This window comes from Brassica napus, chromosome C7 (genome assembly GCF_020379485.1).
Source record: "Brassica napus cultivar Da-Ae chromosome C7, Da-Ae, whole genome shotgun sequence".
Lineage (NCBI taxonomy): Eukaryota > Viridiplantae > Streptophyta > Magnoliopsida > Brassicales > Brassicaceae > Brassica > Brassica napus.
This window is the reverse complement of record NC_063450.1, coordinates 51,152,394-51,179,889: the sequence shown is the minus strand read 5'-3', so window position 1 is coordinate 51,179,889 and position 27,496 is coordinate 51,152,394. Positions and strand designations below refer to the sequence as shown.

Here is a 27,496-nt window from a genome sequence, read left to right as displayed (position 1 = left end):
GACATGAAGCTGTTAATTAACTTCCGTATATTAACTATATTTAGTCCATGCTTAAATTGATTTTTGACATAGACATGTTCTTAAAAATACAATTATATTTCGAAGAACCAAAGCCATTGATGTTGATATACTAACATGGTATGGATCATCTGGGATCACTAAACTTAACTGCTTAGGATTATAACAAGCTGAGCTGCTACAATAGCTTTAAGAAGTTCTCTTTGTTTTGTGAGTTCATATCATAAAATCCTTCCACATATAATCAGTTTTAACTCAAAAGCTAAACATTACATAATCATGGCGCCCGCGGTCTAGTTCTGTCTAGGCTCAAAACGCCAGAGATCAACCGCAATATCAACTTCTTTTCGCTTGTGGAACTTGTAGAGTTTCGGCAAGTCATAACGTAGCTGCAAGGGGAACAACATGAATACAAAGTTAGAATCTCCAAACACATTCAACATCAGAGTTTTATATAATGTTATTCAAATCTTTTGTAGCCCCAACCTCACATATAACTTCAGCACTTTTCGCATTAAAATCACGCAAGGCAGCCCTTTTAATGTGCTGTGATAATGAAAAGATAAGTCACAAAACAAAACCTTATACTCAAAAGTGTAAATAGTTAAGGAAGATGCTCACTTCTCTAGTTGACGTCTTATGCAAGGAGTAAACAGCTTGAGAGGCAACCTTCATAGCCGCAGAGAGAAACTCCATATCAGCTCCTTTCTTCCGTGTACCAAAAGGAGGATTCATCACAACAGTACCCACAACCTGACCTACAACAAACTCATGGATTAAGCTAAAAAGTTAGATCCATTCCATCTTCTTTAAACGAAATGAGATTTTTTTACCTTTTAACTCTAACTTTGTAACGTCACACTGAACAAAATCAATCTCCACCTGTTGAAACCAACCCCATTACAGCAAAGAGTATTGCTAAAAAAAAAAACCAAAGAGAAGAATGTACATTACCAACCTCAAGCTCCTCTGCATTAAGCGTTGCTGTTTCAAGAGATTGTGGGTCGATATCGAATCCAATCACACAACTGTTTTTGAAGCAAGAAAGGAGAATGAATATAATAGTGTTTTGATGAGTAAAGATGTAGACTTTTATAACTCACGCTGCATCTAGAAGAGCAGCAGCAGCACTTAGAGTACCACAGCCACAACCAAAGTCCGCAACTACTTTGTCAGTTATGTCCCCATATGAGTTCTCTGCCTAAGACAAGAAACATACTGATTCAACAACAACACACTACTAAATCCAATTAAACAGCTAAAGGAAGAAGCTTTTTGAGGTAAAGAGAGAGAGAGACTTTACAGTGAAGAGCATGCGGGAAGCAATGTGAGGACCAGTTGGGTACTGCTCCAACTCCACCTGCGACACACAAAAACAACAGCAGCAAAGAGTTTGGTTCGATGGAATCAGCAACAAATAGAAAAAAGATTCAATTTTTAATTAGAAAGAAGAGTGATCTTTTGGGCCTACTTTGGGATTAGAGAACTGTTGAAGATCACCCAACAAGCCTTCTAATTGCTTAAGCTTCATCTTCTCCTCCGGCGCTTCACAACGACTGCATTCACTTAGAAGTGTCAACTGGGCGGGCTGACCATGGGCTAGCCCAGTCCAATTTATTTTGGGCGGTCTATGGACGTGCCCAATTAATAAATAGTCCAACTGGACAAAAGACCAATTGGTACATGGTTCAATTGGGTAAAGACCAAATGTACAATTGGTGTCCATGGGCTTCTTAAAATATTTTTTATGAGTTTATTTTATGAGTTTAACAAAAGAAAACATAACTTTACAATTTAATCCAAAACAATAGTTTTATCGTTAAAATAAAAAATTCACGATTTTGACGGAAAACATAATTTCACAATTTTGACGGAAAAATGTATTTCATTAATTTGGCGGGAAAACGCAATTTCTCGATTTTGGCGGGAAAACACAATTTCTCGGTTTTGGCGGGAAAACACAATTTCTCGATTTTCGCGGGAAAACACAATTTCTCGGTTTTAGCGGGAAAACACCATTTCTCGGTTTTAGCGGGAAAACACCATTTCTCGGTTTTAGCGGGAAAACGCAATTTCTCGATTTTGGCGGGAAAACACAATTTCTCGGTTTTGGCGGGAAAACGCAATTTCTCGGTTTTCGCGGGAAAACGCAATTTCTCGGTTTTAGCGGGAAAACGCCATTTCTCGATTTTAGCGGGAAAACGCAATTTCTCGATTTTGGCGGAAAACACAATTTCTCGGTTTTGGCGGGAAAACGCAATTTCTCGGTTTTGGCGGGAAAACGCAATTTCTCGGTTTTGGCGGGAAAACGCAATTTCTCGGTTTTGGCGGGAAAACGCAATTTTTCGGTTTTGGCGGAAAAACGCAATTTTCGGTTTTGGCGAGAAAACGCAATTTCTCGGTTTCGGCTGGAAAACACAATTTCTCGGTTTCGGTGGGAAAACGCAATTTCTCGGTTTTGGCGGGAAAACGCAATTTCTCGATTTTGGCGGAAAACGCAATTTCTCGGTTTTGACGGGAAAACGCAATTTTTCGGTTTTGGCGGGAAAACACAATTTTCGGTTTTGGCGGGAAAACACAATTTCTCGGTTTCGGTGGGAAAACGCAATTTCTCGGTTTTGGCGGGAAAACGCAATTTCTCGGTTTTGGCGGGAAAACACAATTTCTTGGTTTTGGCGGGAAAACACAATTTCTTGGTTTCGGTGAGAAAGCGTAATTTCTCGATTTTGGCGGGAAAACGCAATTTTCGGTTTTGGCGGGAAAACACAATTTTTCTGGTTTTGGCGGGAAAACGTAATTTCAAAATTTTAGAAATAAGATCTAAACTAATAATTAAAAAATAATTATAAATTTTATTGGGTGTCCATGGGCATGCCCATTTGAACATGGTCACTATTGGTCTTGGACATTTGTTTGGACCATTGTCCAATATGAACCGCCCATTAGTGCCCAAAACTGAAATGGTCCAACTGGTCATGCCCATTTGGACCATGGACGGACCATTTGACAGCTATACATTCACTAAGCAATAAAAATAAAATAAATAAAGGAAAATAAAAAGAGAATCATTATGGGCCGATAATCTAGGCCCATTAGGCCTTTCTCACTCTGTTTCTTTCTTTCTCTCGCTCTCTCAAGAGTTAACAAACAAACTCATGAGGTTTCTCTCTTCCGTGAATCGCGTTGCTCGGTGAGAAAGAGATACAGAGAGAGATGAGTCCTCGAGCTGCTCAAACATGCGGAATCTGCGAGATAGTCGTGTCCAAGTACAAGTGTCCTTGTTGTCTTGTTCCTTAGTAAGTCTTCTCCATTCTTCGTCTTCTTCTTCTTCCTTATAAGCTGCGTCTTTGTTTGTTTCACCAAGTCATGTTGATAGTACTTTCGTTATTGTGTCAATGCTGCAAGCTGCTCCGTGGGTTGTTTCAAGAAGCACAAAGGCAAGTTCTTTTCTTTAAGTTAGCTTCATTGATTGATGTTTAGTTTCTAACTGTGACTTAAAGTCTTGGACTTTATAATTGATGATTCGATGAGTGTAGCGTGTTGATTGTAACCCAATCGAAGAAATCTCTTTGTGTAATGTGTATGTGTTTTAGCTGAGGAATCTTGATTCACTTTGGGGGGTTATGTTGAAGTGTGTTCTAACTATGTAATCTGACCAAATGATGCAGAGATTCCATGTGTTAAACCTTCTTCAACCGACGAAAAGCCTGGTTAGTGCATTTTAGTCATTTTGATTGTTTCTTGATTCAGATTCAGTAGCCTTTCTTGGTTTATTTGGTTTTGCATATCTGTGATGGGCTTATTAGATTTGAGTCATGATCTGGTACTTGTAGCGACGTCTCCAGCAAAGGAAGTCTCGGTGGATGTGGTAGAAAAGACAGAAGCCAAGGCTAGTGGTAGTAGCGGTATGGCTTTTCAAACCTCTTAAGTAGCCTAGAATGCTACCATCAGACATTGAAGTTTGGTTTGAGCCACGTTGCCTGGGTTTTGTAGCTGCGTGTGCAACAAAGGAAGCTCAGATGGCTGTGGTAATACCAGTAAATGCAGAGGAAGCAAAGCATGTTGTAGACAAGACACATCTCGAGGCTACTGGTACGCCTCTTCAAACTTTTAAACTCTCATTTAGCTACATTGGATGAGTTTTAAAACCTCAAAAGTAGCCAGTGATGCTAGCTTCAGGTGGAAAGACAGATAACTTTACATGGGGTTTTGGTAGGTGCGTCTGCAACAAAGGAAGTTCCAGTGGCAAGACCCATAACCATAACTGCAGAGGAAGCAAAGTATGTTGTAGACAAGACACAGCTCGAGGCTATTGGTAATCTTCTTCCAACTGACTCTCGTATAGAATAACTGGCGACTTTTTTTTTTAATATTGGACACTTGCTTGCAGCTTCTTCTAGTGAAATCCGAGAAGCTTTAAAGGATGAAGCCCTACAGAAACTCATCGCCAGTATCGATAGCTCTTCCAACCCTCTCAAGGTAAAAGCTCATCTACTACACACTTCATGTATCCTCTTCTTTTTGGCTGTTATTGAAAACTGTTTGTGGATGTCTCAGGAACTGGATGAAGCCATGGGAGAAGAAGCTTTCCGCATGCTCAAAGAGAAGGTAACAGTCTTCGAAGAGCTTAACAACCATCTATGACCAGCAGAAGAGCCTCTGCTAAGCGTTTGACCTTGTTACTTTTTGCAGATTCTATCAAACCTTTCCAAGAAGAAATGACAGAGAGCAATGATCGTAGTCAACATCCTAACAGAAGTTCCAGAAATATTCTTGATTCATTGTTTTGCGTTACAAGGTTTAAGTCGCAGGAGTGAAATGTTCATTTGACTTGTATATATAATAACCCCACAGAGGATTACAGATTACAGCAACTAAATCTTACTTGTGTTGTGGATTTGCTTGGAGAACATGATTTTTTGTTTTACTCCACACATCAACCTGCAACAACACGATGGAGATGTATCTTAAATACACAATGATACCCTAAACCTAGCGTGTGACTCAAGAAAGCGTATACATATATAAAACGTTTTGAAATGAGAAGCTGGCTAATTTCGCCGAGAGATAACACCACTTGTTCATTAATTTCCTTAATAAAACGTTTTGAAAATCTAGTTTAATAATGATTTCCTTATCGTGTTTTAAAAAACGTACTGATCCGATGGTTAAACCAGATTCGACCATGAACCAGTTACATAGCCAGGTTGGATCTAATAATTGGTTTAACCATGAATCGGTTATGGATCTCAGAGTTATTAAAATGATAAAATCATTAAAATTATCAAAAATCAATAAACTATCCACATAAACACTAGTTTATTTTTATAATGTTTTATGTTTTAAATTCATTTATATTTTTAATTATGTACTATCATATTTACTGACGTTACTTTTAAATTTATACACTAAAAATATATTAAACCAAATTATTAAACCATGTTTGACCCGGTCTAACCATATTGAACCGTGATCCAAAAACTATCCGGTTCATTTTTAGTAATTTTCAATCAACATTTTCACAGTTCTAAATATTTATGTAATGAAATTCTCAGACCAAAATAAGTACCGAACATAATTTTATGGTTTAAAAGATAAAACTTATTTTTTAAACGTTGTAGCTTGAAAGTTAACGAAACAACACGTATGGATACGATTATAAGCAAAAAAAGAATATAAAGGCTATATATGTGTTTAATACATCTTGTGCTAACACAAACTATACACTCTACACCTTATAAGGTGGTGTTATATTAATGAATAATTAGGCGGCATCAAAAGTATCCAAATTTTGTAATTATATGTATCCATTAATCAAACCACATAATGTATATAGTTAAGCATAATTAAACAAGTACTGATTGATTATCAGGGTTTTGCTTGTTTCAACACAGAGACACACACATTCTTTGCAATGGGATCGTAGAAGAATCCAACTTCATCTCCAACATCAAGCTCCTGCATCCTCCAATACTTCTTCCCAAGATAATATTTGTCAGATTTATGATAATACCCTAAAATTACCTTGTGCTGGCACCCCATATCGTAATCGTCGATCTTGATGTTTATAGGTTCTCTTTTAACTTTATTAATCTTCTCATTCAAGTTTTTTAAAATATAGTTCTCAACATCACTGTTATTATCAAAATAAATCCAACCTTCACATTTCTCCGTTAAGACCGTCCTTATCTTCCACAAAGATGTTTTGTTTGCTTCGCATGTATCTTTCAAAGTAGAGGAACACCTTGAGGACTTTTCCATTTCTCTTTTCTTTTTGTTTTTGTGTTTATAATTCTCAGATTATTTTGATTTTCTTATAGGTGTAACATACAGACATTCATATAGTGGGTTTTAGAGTAGGTGTGCGAAAGCTTTAATTATTAAATTAATTAAGGATCAAGATTACAGATTTGATGTTATCCAGCATGGATTTTTGAAATAAGTGCACATTAAATAAATATTTGTTTGAGATTTTCATGCAAATTTTTAAAAAATGTTTAGAGATCTTTTCATATATTAAAAAGGAAATTATTTAAATGATTTTGGATTATGTATCGTTCATAGATAAAATCTTAAGAAAATTATTTTAATTTGATTGGTCGATCAGTTTAATCCTTCTATATGTTAGACAAGAAGATATTTAAGTGATTTTGCCTTCCGTATCGTTCATAGGTAAAATTTTAAGAAAGTGGTTATAATTTAATTGGTCGATAATTATAATTTTAGTTAGTTTTAAATAAAAAGTACTTTTAGGAAAAATTAACATCAGTTGCCAAATAATCTTTAAATGATGTTACAAATAATTGTCAAAATCATAGAAAGATGATCATATTTGATCAATTATTTTTATTTATAACTATATAAAATAATCAATAAAAACAGTTACAAAAACCAATATAATGAATTTATATTACTCCATTTGTTCCAAAAAATAGACTTTTTAGTATTTTCACACAAATTAAGAAAACACATTAAACTACCATAATAAATATATCGTTTTATGTAATTTTCAATATTTAATAACTTTTTTTTTTTTGTCAGCAGCAAAACAGATTCATGTAGACTCTGCGAACCATCCTGGTAACTCTGCATCCAGATGAACGACAAACGACGGTTGTTTCCTTGCACTGCGTGCTAGACTATCCGCCTTTGAGTTCTGTGTCCGTGGTATATGAATGATCTCTGAGCTGTTGAAACTTCTCTTCAAGAACTTTATGTCTTCCAAATAGCTTGCAAAGGCTGGCCACTCTTCTGGTTCCGAAACCATCTTCACCAATTGAGCACAATCCGTTGCAAAAGTAACACAAGACTGTCGAAGATTCCTCATGCATTCCATTGCCCATATGAGAGCCTCTATCTCTGTGTGTAGTGGCGGCTGACTCGCTCTCGTATTCCTTGCTCCCATTAGTCCATCGTAACCTTCCAGGGTACTGTATCATCCTTGCCCTGAATATTTATCCTCTGTTTTCCAAGATCCGTCCGTAAAACACCATCGACCTGGTATACTCGGTATTGCCAAAGGTACTGTAACTTGGGTGCGGTCCGTACTCTGAGTCTGAGAGTTTTGTGCTTCCGCCCAAAGTAACGATTCCGTTTCTGCCAATTTGAGAGTATCTCTGGGATCCATATCCAAATTGCTAAAAACTTTATTGTTTCTACCTTTCCATATATACCAGAGAATCCAAGCAAAGTAATGATCCTCCATTTCGGGGGACACTCTCCAAAATAAATGATCCATATTAGTAAACAAAGATTGAGTGGGGAAAATATCCGGATTCGTTGGAATCCGTGAAAGTGCCCAGATCTTAACCGTCGGTGGACATTAAAAAAAAACGTGATTAGTGGACTCCTCGGGGGCTCCACATCGGTCACATACAGTACCTCCTTGCATTCCTCTTGACCTCAAATTTTTCTTAACCGCTATACACCCAGTTAAAATTTGCCACAAAAAATGTTTCATCTTGGGTGGACAGCGTACTTTCCAACAAAACGCCTTCAACGGTGTTATCGAAGGACCAAACTGGGGTGGCATACTTTCTATGTCCGGATATACTCGTTCCACTTCATATCCAGATTTAACCGTGTATTTCCCATTGTTTGTAAAATGCCATCCATTTCGGTCTTCTAGGTGAAATCTGCTTATAGAAATACTTTCAATAATTTTCACATCTTGCGGATCCACCAGAGTCCGAATAACCTGTAGATTCCATGACCGTGATGTTCCATCGATAAGAGCATCCACTGTTAGTTCCGGGTAAAGATTGTGTTGATTTTTATTTGCTGGTCTCGGGCGAGTGGATGAAAGCCAAGGGTCATTCCATACTGAGATAGATGATCATGTTCCCACCCTTTTGATTAGTCCTTTGCTAACCAGAGATCTAGCAGAGACAATACTACGCCAGCCATAAGATGACGAGTATGATCTAATGGGTTCCAGGGGTGAAGCATTCCTGAAATATCTTCCTTTGAAAACACGAGAAAAAAGCGTGTTAGGTTTGTCCATTAATCTCCAAAATTGTTTCCCAAGCATAGCTGTATTAAAGTCTGTAAGATTCTTAAATCCCAAACCTCCATCATCCTTAGTACTACAGAGTTTGTCCCATGATTTCCAATGCATACCTTTCTTATTACCCCCTGGACTCCACCAGAATTGTGCCACAGCACTCACTAACTTCTTCATTACCGTTTTCGGGATTCGAAAGCATGACATCACATTGTTTGGCAGAGCTGTAACCACAGATTTTATAATCACCTCCTTACCTCCTCCACAGATTTAATAACTTTTAACCAATAGTAATTCAATAAAGTTAATTAATTTTCTTGAAGTTTACAATTTTTTCATAGAAAACACAAAAATATATCTTTCTGAAACAAAATTTTTATAATCCTTATATATTTGTATATAAAGGTATTATAATCCTTATATATTAATCGAGAAGTTATTTAAGTGATTTTTTCTTACATATCGTTCATTAGTGAAGTTTTAAAAGGAAATTTATTGATTGATCGATGATTTTTCATTTTATTTTATTTTAGTTAGTTTAAAATAAAAAATAAATATTTGCCCAATTAATATACTTGCCAAATAATCTTAAATGATATTACAAAGCATTATCTTATTATATAAAGTAGAGTTCACTCTCTCCTGGTGATGCCACCTCAGCATCCAACTAGGAAATTCGAGCTCTGTGGGCGTGACAGGTGTCCATTTCTTTAAACTCTGCGTTTCATTTAATTGAGTCTGCAATTGATACGGGCTTTATTGTTTTATGGGCTTTATGTTTTGCTTAAGGGACCAAGCCGATATGGAACACACTAAGCGTCTCCGTAAGCGTCGATTGATCTGATTTTAGGATTCATCCCACTTTTGTTTTCCGTCATTCATGAGGTTAAGTCGACTTCTCAATCCATCAAAACAACTTAGTAATCTTATTTTCTGAAAAATATCTAACACATCAATCTTCCTTTATGATTTGAAGATCGGACGCTGCCCCTCCACCGTTCAAGTGCGATTGCTCCGGTTCTGGGAAGCTAGGAACGTCCGGTGGCGACGAATTCATGGGAGTGGATATGCTCCTATTGGATTCACAGGTTGTTATGTATAAAGCTTGCGTTCATAATTCAAAAAAAAAAAATCTGGTGTGTTAAATCCTCATTATCAAGCTTTCCTATTCAGAGTTTTGTTTGACATCTTTTGAATGAGAAATTTTGAAGCCGTTCTTTGATTGTGATGTCATAAGAGAAATTTTCGTTATGTGCTTTTGTGGTTTCTACAAAGTAATCCAGGTTTGCGATTAGACCTACATAATGCCTAGCAGGCTGATGTAATATTTTCAATTTCTTTTCTGCAGGAGGTAAGCCTCGCCGCGCCTCGGTAGCATGCTTCTAGCACAAAGAAGCTCCCACCTGAGTAAATCTTTATCGGAGTCTGGATGCACACTTCGTGATGTCATGAATTCAGTAAGAATTTCTTTTACTTTGCGCATTGTATTTAAATTCAAACTGTGCTAGCTATAACTGGAAACACAGATTTTTTGCATTTAACTACTCTCATCTAATTTTTTAAATAGGTGACACATTGACCTTAAGTAACGTGAAGATGATTTGCCAACATAAAGACATCATACGTCAAGGTTTGCAAGAGTTTATGGGCCTTTTGCATCATACAGTGACCACAAACTAATTTTCACACTCTTGCACATATACAGAAAAATTCAAGAAAGCAGTGCAGTGTGAGAAGTCAGGCAACAACATTGATCTATAAGAACGTTGAGGCATATCAAGTCGTGGATTGTAAGTGGAAGCAAAAGGATTTTGGTAATTTTGGTTAGTGACTCAAATCTTTTACCTTCTCTTCATATGGCTTATTTAGCTGGATCAAAAGCGTTCAACATCAATGTTTCCGTCTCCTCCAGTTGAATATTTTATGTACTATGGATGCTACAGTTAAATTGAATTACAGAAGCAGGGGTTCTAGGCTTTTAGCTATCAAGACACTCAATTGGATAGGACTTAGCTGGCAGCATCTTTGAATGATCTTTATACGAACGACATGGAAAAGCTTTCTGGGCCAATCAAACGCATATGGTACAAGTAAGGAAACAAAAATAATCTTTCTTGGTTTTAATATTTTTGGTTGCTGTGAATTGTAATCTCAGTTCTTTTTATTTGTTACAAGATTGATACTCCACTGAATGAGCGGAACGCAAGGCTTCTAATGATGGTTCTACTTCTCTACCACAAGGGAGCTGCGAAAATAGGGTCAAACTTCCAATGAATTAAGGTAAATCATAAGAGAAACCTCATCCAAACCATTGTGTCAACAGAGAATAGAAGTTCTAATTTTTGGAATCAGCTTTCCATTTATCATGCAGGTCTGATTAATGTTTTTGTCACAGGTTGTTCTCAACTCTGATTGTGCTATGTACAATACAAGTGATTATCTCAAGCTGTCTAATTATTTCTCTAACGATCTGTTTCTTTGTTGAGGGAAGTAGTCGAAGAAGATTTCACAGCCTTTGTTGGGAGACCAAATAAGAGACCAAGAACTAACTGTTCAGAAGCAAATGAATGTAATGTTCCATTCTCTCTTTCCCTCTATAACACCATTAATGTTATAGCTTGCTTTGTTGCTTAACATTTTCATTCCTGGTTGCTAACTCTTTTTCCCGGATTGTGGCTAGCAGAGGAAGTAACACATGCTCTTATGACACCCTGAGGCTGCGGAAACATGATTAAAGGTGTCATTCCTTGCCTCCTTGGTTTCTTCAATTTTTTTTTTTGGTTTCTTCGGTTTGTCCACGAAATACTTTGTGTTCTACTTTTGAATCTTTTCAGTTGTAAAAAGGAAGAATAATATAGCAATGTACCCATTTTAATAAATGAAAATGTAATCTCCCATGGCAATGTCATCTCCAAGTACTTTGAATCTTCTCTTTGTTTTTGTAAAAGAGATGAGTGGTGTTTTTATTACCAAAGCTAATTGTAATCTCCAGCGGGTTTTTTCCGTTATCAATAATGCAGCTCCTGTAATTTTCTCTCATCTTTGTTCCTTATTTAATATTCTGGTTGGCTACTATGTATGTTGCTAAGATTATGCAAAATTTTATTGTTATTAAAGTGACTAGCTACTTCTACGAATTTAACTCTGGTTCATGAAGGGATCATGATGGTGATACTGATACCGCTCAAGGCTGGTCCCTGGATTACTTTTACGGTTTTACCAATGCGTGCAACTTACATGTTTGGTACAGATGAGACGGGAGGAACGTAACTTGCGATCCTTCTCCCGTTTGTCTATCAAAAAAGAAATCTCAGCGTTTACTACTAAGAGAAGCTTTCGGTGTTTTTATCATCAGAGACCAATTAAATATTATCTGTAAATATTCTCTTATATAATGGAATAGTGACTCTACGCTTAAAAGTTTCTGTGACCTTTTATGGCTAGGTCTCTCTAATCTAAATCATCTCTTTCATATAGCAAGATGTCCAAGTATGCCTGGAGCAATGTATCAAATCTACAGCTTCTCCTTTGTCTCTGTTCTTGATTTTTCTTCTTATCACCCAAGTTATCCAGTTTAGAATGCTTCCAAAAAAAAAACTTTACACTTTCTAGCAGCGATCATATTTCAAAACTGCCTCAGACCATCTCTCTCACGTTATAATTCATCAACTGGCATAATATGAGGAACGATCTAAGAAAAGCAATCAGCGATAGTTCAGATATGAAATCAACATTCAACATGACGGCTTTATCTAATGTTTTGTTTAGCTATTTTGAGTATTCTTTTAGTTGGTTTGTTTTTTTGTGAAACAGTTTTCATGTTTACGGAACTATAAAAAACATACAACTTATCCTCTTCGGTTTTTTTTTTGAAAAAGTACTTTATCTTCTCTCCAAAATTTTATATTTTCTCTCTCTATTAAGATGATCTTCATCATTTACCATCAAAATTATTGAATCGCAGATAATAGTCACCATTTTCTATTTAAAGTAGCATAATTAATAAAATTCAACCCACTTCTTTTCTATGGTAAATACGAAGTTAGGTTTTCAAACTAAACTAACAAAACATAAATCGTAATCAGTTTATGGAAATGTAAAAAAAAAACTAACATAATACATGAAAAATATTCATTTAGTTCCACAAACACGAGAACCCTACATTGTAAACCTCCAAGTGTACATGTACGAAGATCATGTCCAATCAAACATGGAATCTGCATAGCCAACTAACACTCATATTATTTTCACCAATGCACTCGCTCAACCAAATCGCACTCTATTATATGCAGCAGACGACCACGATTTTTTAAATAATAAAGCCCAACTAAAAAATTTCAAAACTAATTCAAAGAACATGATTTTTTGTTTTCGATCGTCCATCCATCGATCTAAACTTGACAAAAACAAACCAACTACAAGATCAGTTGCAAACCAACCTCTGCCATAGATTTACATATTAACAATCATATATTTATAATAAAAAATATAAATGTAACACATCCCGCCCGTAGGGCGGGCCGACCCTAGTATTTGTATATAAGATATTATAATAATTATTAATGTTAAGACTTAATGTAGGAATAAGCAGATTTACTGAAATTGTAAATCAGAATGGGCCTGTAGGTTTTCTGGCCCTGAAGATAAAAGAGGGTCCGGTCCGCTTATAACGAAGATGCTAATGTCATCACAGCCAAACACGTGTCATCACAGTTCAAATATAAGGCTTCTTCCCTTATCCTACACGCGCCACTCTGCTTCCACAAAGACGACGACGACGATGAGTCAAACGGTGCATCGTCTTCACTCTTATTTACGTTCGGCAGGCGCATGTCTAGTCTCGTCTCCCAGACCTCCACCACGACGACTCGTATGTATTGCCACCGTAAGTGATCGTAACCAATCCAACGTTCTGCTGTGGAAAGGACGCGTATCTCACAACAAGCTCTCTGTTGCTGCTAAAGCTTCTTCTTCAGCTCCTCAAGGTAAAAATATTTGCCAATAATGAGCTAATTAAATCGCAAGTTGAATAAATTTCATTTATCTAAATGCATCATCTTAATATATATATATATATATATATGCAGCTGAGACTGAGAGATTTTCTGAAACATCATTAGAAAAAGAAGTGCTAAAGGCATTGTCTCAGATCATTGATCCTGATTTTGGGACGGACATAGTTTCGTGTGGTTTTGTTAAAGATTTGGTAATTGAAGAAGCTCTTGGAGAGGTAATTTATTATTAATACTACTGTATCAGTCAGGTTGCTGTTTGTTTTAAGATCCTTTGTTGGAACTTTGAAACATGTTTTTTTTTTTTTTTGGGGCCATAGGTTTCTTTCCGTTTGGAGCTAACAACACCGGCATGTCCAGTCAAAGATATGGTAAATAATGACCCAATCCCATTACAATTCTCCCTTTGAATGTCAAACAAATCATTTCATGAAGCTCTATCTGATGAATTATTTTTGTTACATAATAATGCAATATAGTTTGAGAAGCAAGCAAATGAGGTAGTTGCAGTGCTTCCATGGGTGAAGAAGGTGAACGTGACAATGTCGGCGCAACCAGCTAAGCCTATATTTGCAGGCCAGCTTCCACCTGGTTTATCTAGAATTTCAAGCATTGTTGCTGTTTCTAGTTGCAAGGTACAACAACCAAAACTTTCATTCCTTTAGCTCTTTAATGTTTCCTCTTTGTATATGTGGAAGGGGATTTGGTATCCAAAATATTGATTGTGCCAAAGTAGTCCAGGTGAAGATTAGGAAGATGTCAAATGATTTCTTGTTTTTAAGATCATTTGGTGTCTCACCATCCAAAACTAATCTCCTTTCTTTACTTGCATCTCCATTTTAGTTAATGACAGACTTGTGATAGCTGAACGTTTTCAGGGAGGTGTTGGAAAATCTACAGTTGCTGTAAATCTTGCTTATACGTTAGCTGGTATGGGTGCAAGAGTTGGCATCTTTGATGCTGATGTCTACGGTCCTAGTTTACCTACTATGGTCAATCCAGAGAGCCGTGTTCTTGAAATGGTATTATATATAACTATTCATCTTGTGGTGTACCAATAACACGAGTGTTAATATATATATATAATCAAAACAGGATCCTGAGAAGAAGACTATCATCCCAACCGAATACTTGGGGGTGAAGCTAGTCTCATTTGGATTTGCAGGGCAAGGTCGTGCCATTATGAGAGGTCCAATGGTGTCTGGTGTCATTAATCAGCTCCTTACTACAACTGAATGGTTTTGTTTTATTTATTTTACTTGACTTTTGATATATCTTTTTCAATCAAGAACCAACAACTCATAATCTTTTTTTTTACCTGGTGGTGTTGATGCTGCAGGGGAGAGCTGGATTATCTTGTTATCGACATGCCTCCTGGAACCGGTGACATTCAACTAACCCTCTGCCAGGTTCGGTTCTGATGATGGACAAGTTTTCTTCTTTTTTTGAGTGCCCTTATTCAATCAATTTCATGATGAAATATGCATTATATTACAACTCAGGTTGCACCGTTGACAGCAGCGGTGATTGTGACCACACCTCAAAAACTGGCATTTATAGATGTTGCCAAAGGTGTCCGAATGTTCTCAAAGCTTAAGGTTTCTTCTTCTTGGGCCTCACATGGACTTTGCAACAACAACAAGTATCTGAGATTTTGTTTTCTGTTTTGGTTGTTATACGGAGTAGGTTCCTTGTGTTGCTGTTGTGGAGAATATGTGTCATTTTGACGCTGACGGGAAACGTTATTACCCTTTTGGGAAAGGTTCAGGTTCTCAGGTTAGCTTTGGCTTATGCCCCACTCTCTCTTAGTTTCTTTCCTTCACATAAAATGATAACTAAGTCTCTGGCTACTGCAGGTTGTCCAGCAATTCGGAATACCTCACCTCTTTGACCTCCCCATTAGGCCAACGGTACACTCTACAATTTTATAGAATTCTGTGAAACGACAACACAACTGCTCTAAATAGTTTTTTTTTTTTTGTTGTGATTGTTAGTTATCTGCTTCAGGAGATAGTGGAGTTCCAGAAGTTGTTTCAGATCCTTTAAGTGAAGTTGCAAGAACGTTCCAAGATCTTGGTGTTTGTGTAGTGCAACAATGCGCCAAGATACGCCAACAAGGTTGAAAGAAATACATTATTCACTGAGAAACCTCATATACTATTATAAGGTTTCCACAGCATTGTATGTTTTGTAACAGTTTCCACAGCTGTGACATACGACAAATATCTTAAGGCAATCAGAGTGAAGGTGCCAAACTCAGATGAAGAGTTCTTACTTCACCCTGCAACTGTCAGAAGAAATGATCGATCAGCACAAAGTGTGGTATGCAAGACATTTAACCCCTGAGAATCATCAATCCACTTTGTCCTAATTTTTTAATTTTTTTGCTATTATTTACTTGAAATTATCTTCATATTATTTGTATTTTTGGTTCTTATCATTGTTAAACAGGACGAATGGACTGGTGAACAAAAGATTCAGTTCGGAGATGTGGCAGAAGATATCGAGCCTGAGGAAATACGACCAATGGGAAACTATGCTGTCTCGATAACCTGGCCGGACGGGTTTAGCCAGGTATTAAAACTGATATATAAACTTTGAAATCATAATCCAAAATTTGGATGTAAAAATAGATTACCAATAAATGTTTATAGATTATGAGTCTTGGGTTGGTCAAATGTGATTTTTATGTTTTTGCAGATTGCTCCATATGACCAGCTGGAAACAATTGAACGGTTAGTAGATGTTCCTCCATTGTCTCCAGTTGAAGTCTGATTCTTAAAACGATAGTGTTTTCTTCTGAGAGATAAAAATTTGTATCTATCTATCTATCTATACTATTAAAACATGAGCTTTTTTTTTTTGAGGTCTCTTTAGTATTTATAGAAGTGCCATTGCCTTTTTAAATTTAATTGAAAATTGTTTGAAATTACCAAAAGAATATTCCCTAAGTCAGAGAGTAAATGACAAGAGCAATGATCGTAGTCATATCCAAACAGAAGTTCCATAACTATTCTTGATTCATTGTTTCCGTTACAAAGTTTCAGTCGCAGGAAAGAAATATTCTCAGCCTAACCTTTTGTCTTGTATATATAAACCCCGCAGAGATTAAACTACAGAAACTAAATTTTACATGTTTTGTGGATTTGCTTGGAGAAATGATCCTTTTGTTTTACTCCACACATCAACCTGCAACAACAAGGTGGAGATGTATCTTCTAGTCTTGTACATTAACTTATCTCGTAAGATAAAATGCCTGTGACCATTCCTTACTACCACTTAGCCTGGCTGAAACTCAGCCATGTGGGATATGAACCCCTTGCATATAATATTTGATGTATACATCGTTGGCGTCATACAGCCGCCTCCCATGGACATCATCTGCTTACAAGTTACAACATTGATTCAGGGATTAATTAAAATCCTCTGTCATTATCTGCAGATTCTTCTTCATAGTGCTGTGAACTCGTCACATTTGGTCTCCTTTTAACCGATCTAACATGAACATATTACATTTCACCATGCGGGTTTGTATAATATTCTTAACCAGGTCACAAAACGTGCAGGAGCCGAAGACCAGGTACCCGGTTGTGGTCTGGTTTGCGAAAGTGAATTACGCCAACATATCGACCAAGAACTATGCATTAGATGAGATTGAAGAAGTTAAAGCTTAAACGAGAGAGAGAGAGAATTAAATGAATTATGGAAGTCATTGGTTCATTACATGTAGCTACAACTAATGTAGCTGTAGAAATTAAATGAAAAAAATACTAGAAAAGGAAGAAATTCCTACCAACAATATTTTTTGCTTTAGAATCACCTGTTAATTATTACCTAAAATCACCTGTTAATTATTCAACTGGTCTATCAGTTTGTAACTTGACCCGAACTATATGTACCGAAAAAATACCACTGGGATTTGGTTAAGTACCTCTCTACTCTTGTTTAAATCTTCAACCATACCACCAAATTAAATTACCAAAATAATAATTTTGAAGTTAAAAATCTTTCCATAACTTTTACATTCCCCCTTAAAAATATACAATAATTAAGGTCCCTAATCTTGAAAATATTTACACTCTACCGTCCATACCGTCAAGAAGACCGGTCCAGATTCCCTTAACCGGAGGAAGCTGTGCAACAAAGGCTTGCCATGGAGGATAACCCACTCCACTTCCTCTTACCCGCCCGTCCAAACGTAGTGACAAATACCTAAAACACTCGCACTCTCAGCTCAAGAACCATGTTTCACAAATCAAATATAAAGAAACTGACTTACACTGGAGAGTCTGAAGACACACCAGCAAGCTTCTTCTGCTCATCTATCCACCTGTTCAAATAAAAAAGAACAAAAACACGGACTAATCCAATTTATCGCCAATTTGTTTTAAGTTAAGGTTATTTATATCAGAAAGACTCTTTTAACCTTTCCCATTCCGAAACAAAAACCGGAGCCACACGCCACAATCTCCTCCTACTCAGACTCACTTCTTCATCCTCACCATCAAACTCCAGAACAGGCGTACTCCCATCAGTAGCATAAGCCACAACAACCACACCTCTCTCAACAAGCCCCTGAGTAAACTCTCTACTCCTCTTAAACGCTTCTTCTATATAACCCCCAGGACCAGCGCATATCACAAGCCTAGCAATCCCTCTCAGATCACCCACAGATATAACTTTATTATTCTCCTCGACCCTCATTTTAAGCTTGGCGAGATTCTCTTCCCTAGAGAGCCTAGCCATTTGAGCGTTCTTGGTCTTGTTTTCGCGGAAGTAGAGGAACGCAAAGAGAGAAGCTGCACCAACGTCGATGCCTAGGCCCTTTACTATCTCAAGCACTTCACCTGATCTCGCGGGGTTCGCTAAGGCTCCTATAAGCCTGGAGGTGGCTATTAGTCCTCCTAAGGAAGCGCTGGCTATGAAGGCGAGGTAGAAGAACATGCGGACTGATCTGAATGGAGACAGAACCTCACTACGGATTCTTGCATCCGCACTGTAAAAGCATAAACAGAGAGAACACAACTGCGTCATTTCAACCTTTCATCTGTAGATCTTTCAAGAACTAAGGAAACAGAATACCTTATTTCGGAAGAGGGAGAAGGAGAAGGCTCGTCTGCTGCGAAACAGACGGTGTTGAGAGACAGAGGTTGATGCTTTCTACCCCTTATCGTTAGAGTCCAAGTTCGAGGAGAGAGAACGTGTGTTTCTATGTGATTATGACGGGACAACCTGCGAGGAGAGTATGGATCTTTTGTCTGAATAAGAGCTCGTTTGATCAAGTGACAGTGGTAGATGTAAGCTTGGGACGAGACCAGAGTAGCCATTGGTCTCTGTGGAACCTCTGCAGCTTCTTCCTCTGTTCATTAAGATGACTTCTCCTTTTCATTTTGGATCAGCCTCTTAGGGTCTGTGATCATAAACTTGCCACGCTTCCAATATTTAACATCTCTTTTTTTTGAAAATATTAGTTTAATTTTTTTCAGGTAAACAATATGAAAATATTAGTTTAATTTTGACGGCTTGCTTAATGTTATACTACATGATTAGTGTATATGTTATTAAATGATAATGTATTATTTGAATGAGGTTCATCAATGCGTTGACAAAAGAAAATGAGGTGCAAATGTTTACAAAAGAGAGAAAACTCTTCAAAGCTCCATATGCAAAATCTCCATCCAGACCAGTTTCCATCATCTCCTTTAAGTTTGATTGGTGTTGCCGTTGGCTTCAGCTAACATCAGTTCAAGATCTCCTTTCCTGTTCAGCTTCACTGTATCTGTAGAGTACGACAAGAAGAAGATAGATAATGCAGTGAATTGAGGTTGAAGTAGATCCTTAGAATGTGTAGAAATGATGTATGAAGAAACCAAAAGACGAATGAGAGATAGAAAGTACCTGTGCAGCCACCAATGTGCTTGCCTCCTGGTTCATTAGGACAAAAAGGGTTAGACACTATTATAGTGTTATGTGTTGTCCACAGTCTTTTGAAGAATGACATGAAAAAGGTTGTATATGCTCCCTAGTTTTCAAGCAAGATATGTGATTGAAGCAAACGGATTAAAAAAAACTTACCAACGAAAACATTAGGAACAGTGTGTTGCCCAGTGAGTCTTTCCAGTACCTTCTGCAGTTGTGGCCCTTGTGGACCTGAAAAATTAGCCAGAGATTCAAAGGGGGGGGGTAAGAACATCTTTTGATAAATTGCATATCTTCAACTGTTTTAAAAAAAAACAGAGACAATATTACTAAAAGAAAATAATATAATTCTACAAGAAACAATAGCATAGTATCATCACAGAAAGACAAACAAGACTTTCAACAAGTGTATATGATGAAACCAATTCCAAATGTAATAAAAACGCAATACTAATGGAAACTTCCAAGTTTTTTTCATCCTCTATCCAAACATAAACTACAAGTCTAATCCTAATTATCATCATAATCACATCAATTAATCAAGCAAATCTGACATATAAAAACATACCAAGTTCATCCAATTCAATCACCAGCGGCTGAACACCAAGTCTCTTGAATAATGTCTTCACTTCAGTACAGTATCTGCAATACACACATGAACCAATCATCAACAAATAATATATATTTAAAAAAAAAAAAAATTGAAGATCTGAAGAAGAGAGCAAAAAAAACTGCCTACGAGCACCAAGTTTTGGAGTAAACAACGACAATGTTCTCAGTAACCGTTTTCCTCACGCTCTCCTCCATTCTCGATCCGAAAGAAGAAGAAGCAGCCGAAGGAGACATGGCTCGAACTGAAGAATAAGACTGCTTTAGGCATCTCTTGAAAGGAGATCCGACGGATTTTCTGATGCCGACGCTTATCAGAAACAACGAATAAGAAGTAGAATAAGAGATTGAAGGAATCGAATCTAGAGAAGAAGAGGATGCAAGTTTTAAAGGGTTGAATGCTGAGACTGCCATGGGCGATGTTATTATTTTTGACCCTTTGGATTCTCAAAAAGCCGACAGATTCTTGGAGCTTGTCTTTGCGTGTGGATGGTACTTGTTGTCTCGACGTCTGACTTGTCCCTCTTTTACCTTTTCGTACGTTGTCTATCATCTTTACTGGGCCTTTACTATTCTTAATGGGCTTTTCTTTTATACATATTTTGTTTGATTCCTCTCTCTAAAATGGCCTTAATTGCCTTGAAAATTTAAACAAACCATGAGTTTTTTTGGTATATGTAAAAAAACTATTGGGTGTTTATCTTGTTAAGATTCGGTAAAGCATTTGGGAGTATCAAACATTTAGGGGATGTATTCAATCTAAAATTTGAGGTGATTTGATTTTTAATGAGGTTTTAGATGATTTTAAGGAATTACTAAGAATAAAATGATTTTTGTTAAACCACTCTAGAATATCACCTAAATCCATGGGATTTGAGTTTTATTTTTTTGGGAAATCTGTTTTTTTATAGCAAAAAAATGGTAACTATGTTCATTTAAACTAATTTATACTACTTTATGTCCTATTAGACTATTTTTTTCCAAAATAGCAGTAATGCCCTTAAAATTGTAATTTTTTTTAAAAAGATATATATTGAGTTCGACAAGGGGGATCGATCGATCCCACTTTACAAGTTATAGTGGATCGATCGATCCCGATCATTATTCAGAACCAAAAAAAACGCAAAATATATACTGATCGACCTGGTCCATTTCACTCGATCGGCGAAGGTCGATTTACACAGATCGACCGATCTGTAAGAATAGATCGATCGATCCCGTGCCGAGGAAAGAATCCCAAATCGATTTTTTTGGTTTTGTATGATTATATCCGGATTGATTTCCACTTGATTTGAACCGACCAAGCATGATTTCAACTCTTTAAACTCGATTTCTCTGGGATGAAACCCATAATTTCCCATTCACGAATAAAGGGAGACAAAATCAAATTCTCACCCAAGTTCATTAACCCTAACTCACTCAATTTCACTCTGATTTGGACGATTATTTGGCCTAACCCATACGATTTCGTGAGCTTTTTACGAATCTATCACTCATAGACATGAATCATGGTAGAAATAATGTGAAAATTTTGTGAAAATTTTGTGAACAATCAATGGAATATAGAAGACGGTGAAGAAGGTTGCCAAGGGTTTTTTTTGTCGCTTTTTTTTGTTCCTTTTTCGGTTTTTTTTTTTTAAAAAATCGATTTTTTTTTAAGAATATAAAAGTGAATATTCTCAAATATTTTGTTTCCATATTTTTAGGAACTGATTTCTTATCCGTAGAATACAACTAATATGTAGAAATCAATTTCTATAGTTTTTTAGAATTATAGTAATGTTTAGAATTTGATTTCTACATGTTTTAGATTTATAGTAAATCTGTAGAAGTCGGTTCCTACATGTTTTAGAATTAGATTAATGTGTAGATTTTGATTTCTAAGAATTTTAGAATGGTAGGTTAAGCGCGGAATGTGTATTCTACATATTTGTAGAATACTCCTATTTACGTAGATCACGTATTCTAAACATTGTAGATTCAATGAAAAAAATAGATTTCGTTTTCTACTTCATAGAATGTCATTTCTACTTTTTTTAGAACATAATCTGAAATTTATAATTTTAACTTTTTTATAACTGGAAAATATATCATTAAGTTCATATAGGTATTTTAACAAATGTTACTATTTTTCCAAATTTTTTTTGTTTGTAAAACTATTTATTAAAATTATTTTCATAAATATTAAAGGGTATTATAGGAAAATATGACACAAAATATATATTAGTCTAAAGGGACATAGTTACTATTTTTTTGCTCTAAAAAAACAGTTTTTCCTTATTTTTTTTTAACTAAGAAACTCCACCCAAACACTATAAAATCAATTGAAAACTTTAAAACTCCACAACTTAAAATATTTTCAATAACAGTGGATTTCAGAGTACTTTATAAAATGTCAAGTTCAATAACACTAGATTTTAAATGAGTTTTTAAAATTCATGTTTCAATAACAGTTGATTTGTCATTTTGACACAAATCACCTAAAACTTTCAATTAAATACAACCCCTAGAATATCACCTAAAAATCAATTGAACGTTAATGTGCATGTTACATGTAGCCATTGACCAATGTAGTCTTAGTTTACACTTTGAGCCTATACTCATTGGCTAGCAGCAAACTCTTTGCCAAAACTAGTCGAACGCTTTTGGAAAAACCCAAATACCATGTACGTGTTAGCTAAGTTGCCATAACTAGCAACTATCGTGAGAAGTTTGTAAAACATTTCTCAGAAAAAAAAAGTTTGTAAATATAATAAACAACTCATCTATGGACCTCACTTGACAAGATCATGTGGGAACTTTTGACTAGAAATTTATGATTATTTTTCAAAAAAAAAAAATTAGATTATTAACAATTTAGTTACTTGTGTTCCTAAAACTTAAAATCAAATTAGAAAATTTTGATATATTTTGAAAATTTTGAATTCAAACATTTATAAATAATTGTGATAAAAAATTTGAGTATTAAAAATGAACACAATTTAAAAATTTAGTGTATTAAAACAAATATAATCCTTGTTTAAGATATTAAACTAAATAGCAAAAAAAATGGATATTACAAATTTAATAAACTTTAGTTGAGGTATTTTTATGGAAATTTTCCAAAACGAAACTTATATATTTACTTGTCATATTTTCGTGAATTTTCTTATTTGTCTTCCATGATTTTAGGGTAAAACATTAGTTTAATTAATATTATTAGAATTTTCTTAATTGTTTTCTCCATGATTTTAGTGAATTTTCTTATATGTCATCTTTTCAATGATTTTAGGATAAATAATTAGCTTAATTAATATTATTATATAAAATTTATGTTAATATATATATATATATATATATTTATCATAATATTTAAGATAATTAATAAACACTTATTATTCTATCCATATATATATACTATTATTTAAAAGAAAATATTTTAATATAGAGTTATCATGATATTTGGTACATTTAATTAATAATAGATGTTAACAATTGATATTCAGAATATCTATCGATAATATCATAATTACGTTTACCTTACATTTAATTTATGATTTAATGACTAATACTATAGCACATTTCTGTAATTCTTATTTGGAAATATTGATCCAAATACAAATCATTATAAAATTTATATATAAGTTACTAACATATTTTAATTAATCGGTTTCTTCGGTTGGACCGGTTAATATACTGAACCAAATCTATATATTGCGGGGTTTTAAAATAACATTCATTCGGTTTTTCGGTACTACCAAATCAAACTATTTTTTCTATTTCGACTCAGTACGGTTTTAAATGGTTCGGTTTTACAGGATTGAACACCCCTGTTATTTTGTTGATGTTTTATGGATTGTAATTGGTTATAATTTCTTTCGGTGCCACTTAGTTTCTTTTCAGTCCAAATATCTATACTATTATTTATGAAGTGATTTGGCTTATGTGTCAACCTCTCCTTAACATTAGATTTTCCTGCTTATTTTTTAATATTTTTATAATTTTATTTGCTTATTTGCTTATTTGATTATTTTGATTAATATTTATAGATCTGTCATATTTATAACGTAAAATCTACATTGAATAATGTTTATTTTTTTGCTTTACCGTACATAACACCAAGAATTGTTTAAGATAAATATACATTGAATAATGTTCTAGATAATAACGACAATGAAAACCATAATTCATTACGTTGAGGACAATATCTAATAATCGAAACCTGTTTGACCAAAATCATACTATACCAATAATTATTTAATATAAATATATACATATACATATACAACAATGAAAACCATAGTACATTACGATAAGGATAATATCAATACAACACTGACTCTATAATTTACCGACTATAGCTATATATATATATATATATCATTCGACTTTCTTTCGTTTACATCACCCTCAAATCAAAAGTTATAAACAGATCTTAAAACTTCTCAGCAGCAATAATAACTTGCCAACAATGTCTTTTTTGAGAAAAAAACCCGCTTCTCTTGTTTTTATTGGAGATATTGATCCGGCTAAAGATTGTTACAAGATTAAAGTCAAAGTGATAAAACTTTGGAATACATGGAAAAATTCAAAAATCGTTTCGATTGAATTAGTGTTGGCTGATATCAATGTAAGTATTGTATTTTACTTCATTATTGATTAGTATTAATTATATTGCTTAATGTCAGTGATTTCTTTTTGTAATTTTTTTAGGGAACGAGGATTCATGCTTCTATTGATGAACGTTCTCTTGGTAATTTTCGATCTAAGTTATCTCAAGGAGATTATTTTATTCTGAGTAATTTCACCATTGGTGACTATACCACAGAATATAGAACGAATCCTCTTCCTTTTAAGATTAACTTCTATAGAACAACCAAAATTACTCCTTGCGATGATTTTCCAAAAGAGTTACCAAATAATTACTTCAAAGATTTTAAGGAAATATTGGAATGCCAATATGAAAAAGAAGTCTTAATCGGTTAGTTTTCTATATCATATAGTTTTATTTATTTATGTGTCCTTATTTATAATATCTTTTTCACCGGTTCTTAATTCTAATATTTTGTGTTTTAGATGTTATTGGTGAAGTTGTGAATGTTGGACCTTTAGAAAATCTAATGGCAAAAGGGAAATCATCAACTAAGCTAGAATTAACAATTCGTGACATAAAGTAAGTTTTATTCAGCTTTTAATTTTATATTATTTTATTTTTATTATCTTATACTGTTTTGTATTTTAATATTTAGTGATACGCGTTTAACATGTACGCTGTGGTCTGGGTATGCAAAACAAGTATCAGATTTCTTTAAATCTAATGAAGCAGCATGTATTGTATGTGTTGCTCGATTTGTTTGTGTGCGAGAATTCAGAGGTATTTTCCCCCACAAAATCTAACAGCTAAATTGCTGATAATATATGATATTAATTTGTTGTTGTTATTTTGTTGATGTTTTAGGAGTTGTGACTGTTTCTAATGTATTCAATGCCACTGAAATTCTTTTTGATCCACAACTACCAGAAGTGCTTGATTTCAAATCTAAGTTGCCTAATGATGATTTGATTATTACTAGAGAAGCTTTTGATCCTAAATCTACGCCTCTAAAAGTAGATTTATATGATGAATTTTTCATTAAGAATCCTATAAAATCTATCCGTGCATTGAATGCATCGAATGAGGTATGTTGTACTTATTAAATATTTTTGGTTATAACTAATTAATGTCCATTGAAGTTATTGATGAATTCAGTTTTATATAAAGTTGTTTTGTTTGTTTTTATAGGTGGGAAAATGTGTTACCCTTTGCAAGATTGTTTCCATTGAAACCACTCCAAAGTGGTATTTTGTTGCGTGTGGTACCTGTCGGACGACAGTTCATCCATGTGAAGATGATCTTGATGATGATAGTCCACCTTTGTTTCATTGTAGCGGATGCAATGGAAACGTCTCTAACGTTGTGGCTAGGTATTTTGTGTTTAATATAAATTCTCATATATCATTTACGTGAATATATATTAATATTTAAAATTCAATGGTTTTATATTTTTGTAATTGTTGTAGGTTTAAACTTGTCCTTTGTGTTACTGATCATACGGGAGAAGCCGCTAGGTTTATTCTTTTCGATAATGTTGTTGTTCCCTTTCTCCATAATACTGCTATGGATCTTGCCGAAGAAGTTGCTGAGGTATGTTTGTTTATAAATCTTATACTTATAGATTATTTATTTTGTGTCTGTTTATTTGATTGTTTTTTTGTTATTTTGTCTTTTGTAGGAAAACGCATCTGTTCTACCTTTATCATTAGTCAGACTTATTGGTAAAACATATATTTACAAGATTAATGTATCAGCTGATAATTTGAGGAGTCGTAAAACGACTTTTAAAGTTGATATAATTTCTGATGATGAAGATTTGATTAGTAAGTGGGTCAGTGAAGGTTATACTGGTCAGGTATTTGTTATTAAGAATACACGTCTATAAATCGTATTCTTGTGTTTGTTTATGACCTTTTATATATTTTTTATGTATATGTCTTGATTATTTACTGTTATGTATTTTAGGGTGGTTTGTTTATGGATTGCCAACGTAGTTTGGAAGATTCAGCTGAAGCTTCCCAATCTGATGGATTAAAGCGTAACGGTGATGCTTTCGATCGTGGAAATTTGGTTGTGGGGAAAGATGGAAATCCTAAAAAGTTGAAGAAGAATACAGAATAATTTTTAAGATTTGGATTTGTTTCTTTAAATTTAGAGGTTTTTACGTTTTGGATAATTTATATTTATAGTGTTTGTTATGGATTTTTTTATTCTGTGTTGGTTTTTACAATAAAGTTTGAAGTTATTCCTCTTTAATTGTTGTTATTTAATCATTCAATAAATCTTATATACTAAATCTTACTTATTTTTATTCCTTCAAGTACTGACTAAAATACCGATACATTCATTATTCAAGAAATCACTCCAAATTTACAAGTTAAATTTCTACTTAACACCAAATATACATCAATAAATATGATATAGTTAATTAGTAGAAACCCTATTCTACGAATACTCCATGGCCATGTTAGGATCAGAAAACGAAAACCTTTTGCATTATTTTATATAAATAGTTTTATTAAGAGCCACTCAAAAATCAAAAAAAATAAATAATTAAATAATAACTAAGATAGCATCAACTCTGAAAATTATTTGCGCTATAAACAAAATAAACGTTTAACAAAACAAAAAACCATTTTCTATGGGAAGAAACTAAATATTGCAAAATTTTAGAAAAAGAAAAATCATATAATTAGTTTAACAAAACGAATTATATAAAAATATTTATGAATCTTTATATATATATTGCTAGAATCTGTAAATCAATATATATATATTATAGAAAAAACTATCAACTTATTTTTATTATTTAAAAAGGAAGTTTTCTTTTCTTATGTGCTATGAAAAGAATATATGTATATA

General features: G+C 34.5%; 6 protein-coding genes and 1 long non-coding RNA gene across 28 annotated transcripts; 4 read left to right on the top strand and 3 right to left on the bottom strand.

The window, feature by feature from the left end:
* Positions 1-155: 155 nt before the first annotated feature.
* On the bottom strand, positions 156-1,642 carry LOC106409053 (rRNA N6-adenosine-methyltransferase METTL5). The gene is made up of 8 exons (XM_013849741.3): positions 1,490-1,642; positions 1,322-1,378; positions 1,122-1,219; positions 977-1,046; positions 852-900; positions 640-776; positions 505-564; positions 156-407 (listed from the first exon to the last, which is right to left on the bottom strand). Exons 1-8 carry the CDS (start codon positions 1,547-1,549, stop codon positions 312-314), a joined length of 627 nt encoding a protein of 208 aa, XP_013705195.2. The 5' UTR covers positions 1,550-1,642; the 3' UTR covers positions 156-311.
* Positions 1,643-3,118: 1,476 nt separating this feature from the next.
* LOC106409194 (zinc finger HIT domain-containing protein 3) lies at positions 3,119-4,945 on the top strand. Of its 3 annotated transcripts, none has more exons than XM_048763198.1 (9): positions 3,119-3,314; positions 3,424-3,455; positions 3,687-3,728; positions 3,825-3,923; positions 4,012-4,110; positions 4,235-4,333; positions 4,409-4,497; positions 4,576-4,626; positions 4,711-4,945. In XM_048763198.1, the coding sequence occupies exons 1-9, from the start codon at positions 3,232-3,234 to the stop codon at positions 4,738-4,740; spliced, it is 624 nt and encodes a 207-aa protein (XP_048619155.1). In that variant the 5' UTR covers positions 3,119-3,231; the 3' UTR covers positions 4,741-4,945. The 3 variants fall into 3 exon arrangements, with proteins under 3 accessions (XP_048619155.1, XP_013705322.2, XP_013705321.2); XM_013849868.3 differs by having other exon boundaries at positions 3,123-3,314; positions 3,864-3,923; XM_013849867.3 differs by having other exon boundaries at positions 3,137-3,314; positions 3,852-3,923.
* A 4,320-nt stretch (positions 4,946-9,265) lies between these two features.
* Positions 9,266-11,560, top strand: LOC125590128. Of its 19 annotated transcripts, none has more exons than XR_007326338.1 (9): positions 9,267-9,406; positions 9,498-9,609; positions 9,870-9,978; positions 10,089-10,151; positions 10,227-10,611; positions 10,697-10,801; positions 10,893-10,916; positions 11,016-11,090; positions 11,205-11,424. It is a non-coding gene; the product is annotated as an uncharacterized LOC125590128 (long non-coding RNA). The 19 variants fall into 19 exon arrangements; XR_007326339.1 differs by having other exon boundaries at positions 11,013-11,090; XR_007326340.1 differs by having other exon boundaries at positions 10,874-10,916.
* Positions 11,561-13,222: 1,662 nt separating this feature from the next.
* Positions 13,223-16,436, top strand: LOC125590127 (fe-S cluster assembly factor HCF101, chloroplastic-like). The gene is made up of 14 exons (XM_048763197.1): positions 13,223-13,506; positions 13,609-13,751; positions 13,854-13,904; positions 14,013-14,168; positions 14,412-14,555; positions 14,629-14,771; positions 14,873-14,942; positions 15,036-15,131; positions 15,220-15,309; positions 15,390-15,443; positions 15,528-15,651; positions 15,731-15,855; positions 15,985-16,107; positions 16,234-16,436. The coding sequence occupies exons 1-14, from the start codon at positions 13,302-13,304 to the stop codon at positions 16,306-16,308; spliced, it is 1,599 nt and encodes a 532-aa protein (XP_048619154.1). The 5' UTR covers positions 13,223-13,301; the 3' UTR covers positions 16,309-16,436.
* A 1,049-nt stretch (positions 16,437-17,485) lies between these two features.
* LOC106410781 (protein LOW PSII ACCUMULATION 1, chloroplastic-like) lies at positions 17,486-18,942 on the bottom strand. Its single transcript, XM_013851384.3, has 4 exons — positions 18,616-18,942; positions 17,960-18,529; positions 17,813-17,863; positions 17,486-17,745 (listed from the first exon to the last, which is right to left on the bottom strand). The coding sequence occupies exons 1-4, from the start codon at positions 18,858-18,860 to the stop codon at positions 17,607-17,609; spliced, it is 1,005 nt and encodes a 334-aa protein (XP_013706838.2). The 5' UTR covers positions 18,861-18,942; the 3' UTR covers positions 17,486-17,606.
* A 147-nt stretch (positions 18,943-19,089) lies between these two features.
* Positions 19,090-20,600, bottom strand: LOC106410782 (glutaredoxin-C5, chloroplastic). The gene is made up of 5 exons (XM_013851386.3): positions 20,192-20,600; positions 20,021-20,094; positions 19,609-19,683; positions 19,432-19,458; positions 19,090-19,312 (listed from the first exon to the last, which is right to left on the bottom strand). Exons 1-5 carry the CDS (start codon positions 20,473-20,475, stop codon positions 19,236-19,238), a joined length of 537 nt encoding a protein of 178 aa, XP_013706840.1. The 5' UTR covers positions 20,476-20,600; the 3' UTR covers positions 19,090-19,235.
* A 3,354-nt stretch (positions 20,601-23,954) lies between these two features.
* Positions 23,955-27,198, top strand: LOC106398003 (replication protein A 70 kDa DNA-binding subunit C-like). Of its 2 annotated transcripts, none has more exons than XM_048763196.1 (9): positions 23,955-24,670; positions 24,754-24,793; positions 25,117-25,213; positions 25,290-25,414; positions 25,499-25,719; positions 25,823-26,004; positions 26,101-26,224; positions 26,313-26,489; positions 26,600-27,198. In XM_048763196.1, exons 1-9 carry the CDS (start codon positions 24,512-24,514, stop codon positions 26,753-26,755), a joined length of 1,281 nt encoding a protein of 426 aa, XP_048619153.1. In that variant the 5' UTR covers positions 23,955-24,511; the 3' UTR covers positions 26,756-27,198. The 2 variants fall into 2 exon arrangements, with proteins under 2 accessions (XP_048619153.1, XP_048619152.1); XM_048763195.1 differs by having other exon boundaries at positions 24,754-25,021.
* Positions 27,199-27,496: the final 298 nt, after the last annotated feature.